At 39.3% G+C, this 10,297-nt stretch overlaps 1 protein-coding gene across 1 annotated transcript; it reads left to right on the top strand.

Annotated features, from left to right (window-relative positions):
• Nucleotides 1–1,472: 1,472 nt before the first annotated feature.
• On the top strand, nt 1,473–9,864 carry LOC124125177. Its single transcript, XM_046488452.2, has 3 exons — nt 1,473–1,855; nt 8,102–8,233; nt 9,333–9,864. Exons 1-3 carry the CDS (start codon nt 1,546–1,548, stop codon nt 9,599–9,601), a joined length of 711 nt encoding a protein of 236 aa, XP_046344408.2. The 5' UTR covers nt 1,473–1,545; the 3' UTR covers nt 9,602–9,864.
• The last annotated feature ends 433 nt before the right edge of the window (nt 9,865–10,297 follow it).

The following is a 10,297-nucleotide window of genomic DNA, read 5'->3' as shown; positions in this document are numbered from 1 at the left end:
AGAGGACAAGGTGCTGATCACTTTTAATTATATTTGAAACCATATTTGTTTTACTTCTTATAGACAGCATGCCTTGTGCATCCCCTTCACAGCCCTGGATCATTTTGTGACAAGACAAAGATTATCCTCAATGTCACAGGCTGCAGGGAACTTGTTTAAACTCCAGAACCATTTGCTTAAGTGTTTGGGTCTGGTGTCCATTATAACTGAATACAACAGCCTGTCTGTATATGTCATAGGTACCTTACCGTTTCATCCCGTGACGATCCGGGTTAGAATAGGTCTTCAGCAACCCATACTTGCCCTAAAAGGCGACATTGCTTTTCGTAAAAAACGACTAAAGGGATCGGATGGTCAGGCCCGCTTTCTTGGTTGATGCATGTCATCGTATCCAAATTGCCTGGATCGATGCTCATGATGTTAATCCAGACTCGATTATTTACAGTACGCTGGAATAATGCCTAGTGCGGCGTTAAACAACAAATAAACAGACCCTACTGTTTCACTGTGCGTGACTTTGCATATTTTTTCGTCTCTTGACACATTTGATGATACATCTCTGTGTTTAAAGTAGATTTTGACAGCCCGGACCAAGTCGGACCAAACACAAGCCAAACACTTTTGATAGAGATTATGTTGAGAATGTAGAGGGAAATGGGCTTCACTTTAAACAACTTGTTTTCTTTAACTACCGCAATATGAGACATTAAAGTGGTATATAGGTAGATATAATACTAGTCTTTAGATATGAAGAATGTTTAGTAACTTTTGAAGTGCTAGGACAGTTATTTACAAGTGTCGTGTCAGCCGTTTGACATTCGCGAATATCCACTTTCAGAAAACATCCTGTGTTGGTTTATCGTGAATTAGTAGAGGTTTATGAGGGATGCCCAACATGTTGATTAATGAAAGAAGAGTAGTCAAAACACTGTCGTTTCCTACCCAGGACACCACACCCCTACACGCTAAGGTCGATGAGAAACATTCTCATCAAAGAAAACACAGTCAAGACACTGACTTTTCTACGAGGACTCACCGTATGTTGTCATAATTACCAGTTTATTACATTGTTGAAGATGTATTTTGATCTAACTCAATTAAATGAGCAAAACTATACGTTTGTGGACATTTGAGATCTTCCTAGATATGCACGTTTCGTTTTATTATTCTGCAATCCATTTTTAGTATTACCCGCTGGCCTGGTTGAACAATGCAAAACACCAATGACAACATTTGCTGCTTCAAAGACAAAACGCAACGCCATGAAATGCATAATAAATGTTACAATAATGTACACTCTGATGCTGTCGTAAACAGATTAATAACGTATGCACTCTAACAAACCTACTTGGTGGTTGAAAGAGAGAAGGACAACCCTTTCCGTTTCGTATCAATTCACACCATTTCTAAAGATTCTGCACCACTGACTCTGTTCATCTTTTCTGTACAGTCTGGCAACACAATACCGACTAGGGTAGAAAGCTTCATACCCTACAGCTGTCATCAGTAGGATTTTATCTCGAAACTATATGTGACGTGATAAGTATGGGCGCTGCTTACATTTGTGTCCTGACTCTATTGTTTATATATTTGGCAGATTCAATGCAAGTTTGTCACCCTACTTATTTCACTCACGCATCGACGGTTGATAATCAACTCTTCTTCAGAAGGTTGTTGTGGGAGAAGAATTTAACGAAGCCAATTGAATGTGGCAACTTCTGTTTCCGTGAGAAGACCTGTGTTAGTTTTCAAGTGAACAAAGAAGAATCAGTCTGTAGAGGGTACGCCGTCACCTTCAACGGAAACTCCACAAGTGACCCAGCCCCGGGGTATATGCTGTATGAGACAGAAAAAGGTATTGTTTGTTTGTTTGTTTGTTTGTTCGTTTGTTGTTTAAGGCCGCACTCAGCAAAATTCCAGCTATATGACGGCCGTCTGTAAATAAGCATGTCTGGACCAGCCAATCCAGTGATTATTATCATGAGCATCGATCAACGTAATTGGGATCGATGACATGTATCAACCAAGTCAGCCACCCTGACCACCCGATCCTGTTAGTCGCCTTTAACGATAAGCATAGTCGCCTTTTACGGCAAGCATGGGTTGCTGGATACCTATTCTACCATGGATCTTCACGTGTCTTAAGGAGAAGGAAGCGAGAAAATACATCTATAACCAATGAAATATGTCGATAGGTCCTGCCGTCCTCAGATGCATGTTTCATGTCAATCAAGTCGATTTGCCATCTTTTACTGCTTTTGCCCTGATGGAAACTTGCGTTGATGTATTGGTGAATTTTTTTTATTGAAAAACACGATTGTAGTCGTTAGATCTTTGTGTACTGTGAAATTACTTCTCTTTCTGTTATTCCATGGTTCTTCCGGCGCAAAATTTGTGATAATGGCTTTGTTCCACAACCATGAGTCCTGTTGAAATGCTTCTTTACAATTGTTTGTAGTGTTTTTCTAACAACTTCTTTGCTGTTGTAAAATAGCTTCCCTTTCTTTACCTCAAAATCACATGTACTTCTGTAGAATTGAGTGATGGCATTATTTTGTTCTCTTGTTCGTTCTCTCGTCTTTACCTTAAAGGTCCAAAGAACGAGTGCATTGATCGCATCATACTTTTCTTGACTTAAAGGTTGAACTGTGGGTAATGTCTGCTGCTTCCCACCAGCCATGTTCTAAAATCTCTGGAATATAGAATTACATAATTACTTCAATTAATTAGTGTCAATTATTTCAAAAGTAAAAAGTGAAACATGAGTCCTGATAGTTCATTTAAAAACTTTGAGACATTTGCTTGCCATTGAGATCCCTGCATTCACTTCCAGATATACTTATGTATTTATTCCATATAGATATGCCTGACCGATAGCGTTCCAAAATTCTTTATCCGATATGAAGCAATGAGAAAGTAGTTATTCACACAAAATGTGAAACCTGGGCTTTTGGCGTTTTTCTTTTCAACAACGACGTGCCAAAATCACACACGGGGGTCAAGTTGGTCCATTTTTTGGTATCCGAAAAACGAACAACGATTAACGGACTGGAAATCTTATGTGATGTGAAAATCGGATGGAATTCCATTACTTCATGATAATTGTGACACACATAAACTCAGAGGCAAAAGAAAGAACGAAAGTATCGGTTGGGTTTTAAATATGGACAAAACATAGAAAACAAAACACATGTGGGGTATGAAAATTGACTCTTGACTCAATGTGATGAAGCATTTAATCTAAATTTTATGAATCAACCTTAGCACTTATAACGTTTGTGATCTGCGTTAACACACACAATCACACGTCTTCTCATGGATGACGTCAAGGTGAAGTGCATCTTCCCGAAGCAAGAGAGTTAACTGACTTAAAAAATTCAGTTTCCTCACTTGCCGAACTGACCCATGAAGATTCCGGGTTAGTAAAGGTCTTCAGCAACCCATGCTTGCCGTAAAAAGTGACTATGCTTGTCGTTAAAGGCGACTAATGGGATCGGGTGGTCAGGCTCGTTGATTTGGTTGATGCATGTCATCGATCCAAATTGCGTGGACCGATGCTCGTGATATTAATCCCAGGATTGTCTGTTCCAGACTCGATTATTTAAAGACCGCCGTCATATAGCTGGAATATTACTGAGTGCGGCGTTAAACAACAAACCAACCAACCAACCTTAGCCGAACTAGGCTGGAATTCTTTGGCTCGATCGTAGCGCCTCCGGTGGCTATTACGAGTTATGTCGCGTCTAAGCCTCTCAAATGGACCCATCAGATTCCACCTTTCGTATCACTTGCATTTGCTTCAAACAAAATGGCGGCATCAAGTGAAGACGATCTGATCGATAATCAAGACATATATTGTGATAAAACGGGTCTTACATCGCAAAGAGCATCAAATGACATGAGCACCTAGATTAAAAACATGAAAAAAAATGGAAAATACATGTTGACAATGAGTTGGCGGACCGAAATCTGCACGACAATTTACGAACCGGATTTCGATTTCGTTGCGCTACTTTGATTGGACTAGACTCGTTAGTCCAGTCAAAATCTAAATCCAAAATACCAGCCGTGTTCGGCAAGGGTGGAAACTGGACTTTTACAGTCAGTTAACTCCCTTGCCTTGTGAAGACGGGTGAGGTTGTGAAATGAGGCTTAAAGTCGCGTCCAAGATTATTGTGCTTATATAGCGATGTGCATGCATGTGTGTGTATGTGGCTGCTTGTACTAGTCTGGACTGATGACGATTTTAGTGCTAGCCCACTGAGATACCGCGCCCGGGGATCGAAGCCCGGACCTTTCGCCCGGTCGGATGACATCAAACGTCGTATGACGTGATTTGGTATTCACTGTCATTCTTCTCTCAGTTCTTGTTCAGGTCGTGTCTGTCCAGTATACCCAGTTTCAGCACGTGCATTTCATGCCACGAGCTTTAAAAGTCCAATGTCCACCTTTGCCCAACTATGGAGATATATTTTGGCTGGACCAACGTGTCTATGCATAGTTCCATCAAACTTCCGTAGCGAAATCTACATACAGTTCGTACATAGCATGTCAACTGCCGTGCCGAATTCTTTCGATTGCTGGATTTGCAGAACATGTGTACCGTTAACTTGGCGTCGATAGATATTTTCCAACTGTCGTCATATTTTTTATCAAAGTACTCCAGTGTCATGATGCACTAGGAAATACCACTGGTTGTGCTACGATCAATGCCAGATATTCCAGCCTAGTTCATTAAGGGTTGGAAAATGGACTTTTGAAGTCAGCTTACTTCCTTGCCTCGGGAAGATGGTACATTGGTAGTATCTTGTTGTATCAGTGAACGTAGAAGGCTACAAACAGCAATAAGGTTTACACATGTTTCATGACATCAGCTGTACGGTAACGTGTTTTGTGTTTTGCAATGTGACTTTTTAATTATATGTATTTAGGCGGTTCTAGTGAACCAATTTACTGTCCATTAACTTTTAAATTGTTTTAAAAATTAAAAAAATAAAACCTATATTGATATTCATTTTTCATACCTTTTCATAGCTATTTTTGACTTGACACGGTACTTCTTTTTTATCAAAACATTATTGCATTAGAAGTCCTGGCGTTTTTAATATCATATGGTTCTGGTGTATCTTTAACTATCATATGCGTAATACTGCTTCCAAATGTCCATTATGTTATGCCTAAAATGACTCCACCGAAAAGCCCCATCCGCCGAACCAGTTATAGGTTCATGTGGGTATTGTGGTAGGGTTTCCTTAACACATATACACATTGAACTAAATCGGACAATAATACATTTCAATCAACCTGAGTCCTCCTTTCCGTCGCTATGATATTAAAATAGTAACGGAAATGAGGTTACCTTGTAGAGTATCGTAAGATAACCTTTGCACATTTCAGTAAGTTTAATAGAAATCGGTTAAAAGGGTTAGGGGTCATAAACCCTGTTATAAAACCTGTATAAAGCAACCAGGTGGTCGTTGTAGAAGGGGACTCTGAAAATAGTCCCTTTGCACATCTAGACAAAGTAACGATCAATTAAATCAAGAATGTCCGATAAATATAAAATCATACTAATAACCCTTAATGTAAAAAAGTAATATCTGTCACTTCAACATTTGATGTAAAAAAAATTACACTGAGAGTAATTTTTACATTAAGGGTTGAAACAATGATAAATAGGCAACCCTTAATGTATTTTTTTTTACATTAAGAGTAAATTTTACTTTAAGGGTTATAACAATGCTTCAGAGCTTTGTGGATAATTTCCATTGCAAACATTTCGTCACAATTACTCATAAATTGATAAGCAATTTTAAATAAATGATTTACGTCTTTAATTATGTGCTGGATATATTGATTTGTTTGTTGTTTAACGCCACACTCAGCAATATTCCAGCTATATGACGACGGTCTGTGAATAATTGAGTCTGAACCAGACATTCCAGTGACTGACATCATGAGCATCGATCCACGCAATTAGAATACGATGACATGCATCAACCATATCCGCGATCCTAAACAGCTGCTCCCGTTAGTCGCCTCTAACGACAAGCATAGTCGCCTTTTACGGCAAGACTGGGTTGCTGCAGACACGAATTTCACGGGTAGGATATATTGACTCAGGTGAGTGAGTGAGTTAAAGTTTAACGTCTCATCGCCAATATTTCAACCATTTCGTGACGAAACAAAATTTGACATTAACATTATATATTAAATTGCATAAAACTCCGCAGACGAAGGGCAGTATAATAACTAGAATATCACTGATTTTCATAAAACAAGTTTGAGAACATGAAAAAATAGATAACTAACTAATTCAACAACGCATAATAAAAACGGGCTACAGATCGCCAACAACTGAAGGTTGATCACCGCGCTGCGGACCATGAGGACTTACAGTACTTTTGCCACCTGCATGGAACACAGTCGGATTTACTTCATCTCTTCAGTTGTTGGCGGTAAATATTGACTCAGGATTGTGGTGATGCTTTTTTAGAACGACTGTCATTACAATTATTTCCCGTCTTCTTATTGATTCTTACCAAGTCGTGTAGGCATAACAGGTAACTGAAAAGCTGACGCTGCAGCTAAAGCAGCTCTTGACAAACCGTTATCTCCACTGCTTATCCCGTGCAGCGATTTCAAACCAACTATTAAAAGTTATACTCGGGATCTATGCAAAAGAGGTGGGACACCAAGGTAGGAAGCAATATAACCTCACGAATTAAAACAAACAATCGGTCAAACCTACTTGGGTTTACAGTCAAGACAAGGACGAGGTCGTTTCACGACGGTGTCGTATTGGCCACCATCGGTTTACACACGAATATCTGCATAAGACAGATGAGGACGAACCTCCCAAGTGTATCCCTTGTGATACAGGCTTCACCGTCAAGCGCCGTCAAGCATATATTGCTTGACTGTGTGGACTTTGCGTAAATCTTTCTGATCTATTTTCCTGTGTCAGTGGGCATCTTATCATCAGCTATTTGAAAGGAGCATTTAATTATTCACATAGATATTTTAAATTTATTATACATTAATTTTAAATATGTATGTGAATAATTAAATGCTTGTGTTTAAATTTGGTGTGATGTTATTATCAACTGACTTTATTGAAGGGGGTTAAAGTACCATAAAATTATTGTTTTTAAGCCAACTCACTGCTGAGTATTTTTTAATATTGGTTAGCATTGTGCACAACCACGAGTGGCTAAAGGGATGACGTAAATCCTGCTAGGGTATCATGCAGGAAGCAGAGGTACTGTTACTGGTTGCATGTAGCCCATGTTTTAAAACTGTATACATGCTATTGTTATGCTCAAATATATTTCTTAAATTGTTTTTAAATATGGTATGCTCAAATGTGTTTCATGAATTGTTTTGAAATATTACTTTTTAAAATTACTAAATTATGAATAAATTAACTTGGTCTCGTCGCTATATGACTGAAGCAATGCTGATGCAACGTTGCTCACTCTTCACACTGATTGATTCACACACCATAAAAAGTGTTTCTTACCCTTTTCGCGAACGCCCGGGTAACCCCTGATTTTCAGTGATCCATCCATATAATTTTCACAGTATATTTTGCCATTTACTTCCAATGGAATCTGTTTCGGCGGATAATCGAGACTGCCAATTCTCTGGCGTTGGCGTATGCTATTATGTTCGTTTTGTTTTGTTGAGTGAGTGAGTGAGTTAAGATTTTGAGTGAGTGAGTGAGTTATGATTTAACGTCACATCGGCAGTATTTCAGCCACATCGTGACGAGAAGTACATTAATAATACATATATTTAGACTAAATAAAAACCTGTCAACGATGAACAGTAAAATAACCATGCTAGGGTCAATGGGGATTTACATTTCTTTTGATTTTAGCTTGACGTTTATAATCTAACTCAAATGATTTGATGTTATGTTCATATATAGCATGGTCGTGGAGGTCCTATATCATCGTCAAATATGGCACACATGTACTGCAAAATATATTGATCAAATGGACTGCATCATATTTCTGAAGTTGTGGTGAATGAAACATTCAGTGCATCGCCACAAAACCTCAGATGTAAACTCAAGGATACATGTCTTCTCTTTCAGCGTTAGGCTTCATTGGGTCTTCATGTCAGAACAACACAGAGTGTTCCGTGCCACGCTCTGTCTGTGTCAACTCCGAGTGCATGTGTGACCCAGGGCTTTCCTTCTCACCACAGTCGGCGTCCTGCAATACAAGTAAGTGTATCATCCTACTCTGTACATTAACAACCGGTATATCTTTTTATTCATAAACCTAGGAATATCTACCCGAACATCCGACATCAAAAGTGATAAATGTGTTTGCTGTTTTATCGCCGTATTGTGCAATAATCGGTGAGGTGAGGTGAAATAGGGTTTCACTTTGCCTTCAGGATAATTACACTTATATAGCGACGTTCATGCACGTGTGTGTGTGGCTGTTTGTACTAGTCCGGACTAAAGCGGTTTTTAAAAGTGCAAGCCCACTGAGATACCATGCCGCCGAATACATGAATACCCAACACAAACAGTATACTGACTCCGAGACGAATAGTCCTTGATTTGGCCCCGTAAAACATAGCGCCAGGCAGGGTAACAACAAGCACTATTTTCAATGTCTTTTGGTATGATGCGGCCCGGGATCGAACCACCGACCTTCAGCTCTCCGACTGGACGCTTGCAGTAAAAGGCGACTATACTTGTCGTAAGAGGCGACTAATGGGATCGGGTGTCAGACCAAATTGCGTGGATCGATGCTGATGATATTAATCACTGGACTGTCTGGTCCAGACTCGATTATTTAACAGACCTCCGTCATATAACTACAATATTGCTGAGTGAGGCGTTAAACAACAAACCAAAAACGACAGGACGCTCTACCACGGAGGCGGTCGAGCGATATAACAGCGGACTGTAAAATAATCAAATCTGGATAGGATAATCAAGTTATTGACATCATGCGCATCGATCTATGCAATTGGGATACGATGACATCCATCAGCCAAGTCACTGATTCTGACAACCCGATCCCGTTAGTCGTCTCAGTCTCGCTAACTTGGTAGATGCATCCTACATTGTTGCACATTATACATTAATCCCACCCTAATTAAACCATCCCACCCTGTTTTAACCATAACAGCAACATAATAGTACATAACATACGACTACACAGTGTTCTGAGGGAGAAGGAAAAAGATGTTTCTCAAAAGCGTCGTTGTAAAGAACTTATGGAATCTGCTTCGGCATATCAAGCCTATTATTATCTAGCGTTGACGTAATATATTGTCCGGAAAAACGACCTAACATCTCATTACAGCCTGCACAACGTACGGCTCTCACTACACTGAAGTACGCGGTATCTACATCTCGCGCTACAACAGGGTTGTCCACACCACACTGTCAAAACAACAGTGCATGGACAACTGCACCAAAAGCGCATTTGTCTGCCGGTCAGCAGACTGGACTCCCTCCAAAGCCAGATGCGACTTGACGGACGCAACTCTCCTTTCTGTTCCTGCGTCGTACTACAAAGTATTAGAGGATAAGACAAAAGTCACTCATTTCGTTAGAGAATGTGAAATATAATCTCGTTCAATTTTCTTAAAACGTTTCTCTTGTTAGATTATGTGATATAAACATATTTATTCCAAGTGGAGGGATTGGCAAACAAGCAAATTTTGCTTATCTGAATGCCTCTCCCAAACATGATACGTATACAAATAGCTATGTATTGAAAGTGACATGAGACATAGCATACATTGTATAATTGGCATTAAAGATAAGTATTGTTCTGTAAGTGTTTCATTACTGGATTATCTTCCATAACTACAGTTACATTATTATTTACATTCAGCAAAACAACATCGCAGTATCATATAGCAAAGCCAACATCTCAGACAAAATCTCAAAATCGGCAAGAAGATAGAATAAAACTGTGCACCGATTTCAAAATTTCAAGATTTGTTACTGTCGTTAAATTTGAATTACCAATTAGAATTGAATTTAAATCGTAGCGTTTTACGAAATAGTACATGTTTTGCCTTACTGTACTGTTTAAGGGACACTTAAGAAAGAAATGAAGTGCATCTTCCGTATGAGAGCCACAACGACATCTCGGGCTGTCGGATATAAATCTGGCAAATTTGCTGGCGTTAAGATCACTGCAGCCAAGCCTGAGATTGGAGTGTATAACCTGACAGAATCTTGATCCATAATTTGTATCAAAGTATATACCATTCCTATCATTGCTTTTGTGTCAAGTGGCTGGCTTTGTTGTCATTT

This window comes from Haliotis rufescens, unplaced genomic scaffold, assembly GCF_023055435.1.
Source record: "Haliotis rufescens isolate VD_foot unplaced genomic scaffold, xgHalRufe1.0.p SCAF_25, whole genome shotgun sequence".
Taxonomy (NCBI): domain Eukaryota; kingdom Metazoa; phylum Mollusca; class Gastropoda; order Lepetellida; family Haliotidae; genus Haliotis; species Haliotis rufescens.
Note: the sequence above shows the minus strand (reverse complement) of the source record. Positions and strands in the feature narration are given on the sequence as shown.

Coding starts and splice junctions, on each gene's coding strand:
- LOC124125177 (XM_046488452.2), top strand. CDS start 1,546: ATGGGCGCTGCTTACATTTGTGTCCTGACTCTATTGTTTATATATTTG. Junction 1,856..8,101: donor GCTGTATGAGACAGAAAAAG/GTATTGTTTGTT, acceptor CTTCTCTTTCAG/CGTTAGGCTTCATTGGGTCT. Junction 8,234..9,332: donor GTCGGCGTCCTGCAATACAA/GTAAGTGTATCA, acceptor ATCTCATTACAG/CCTGCACAACGTACGGCTCT.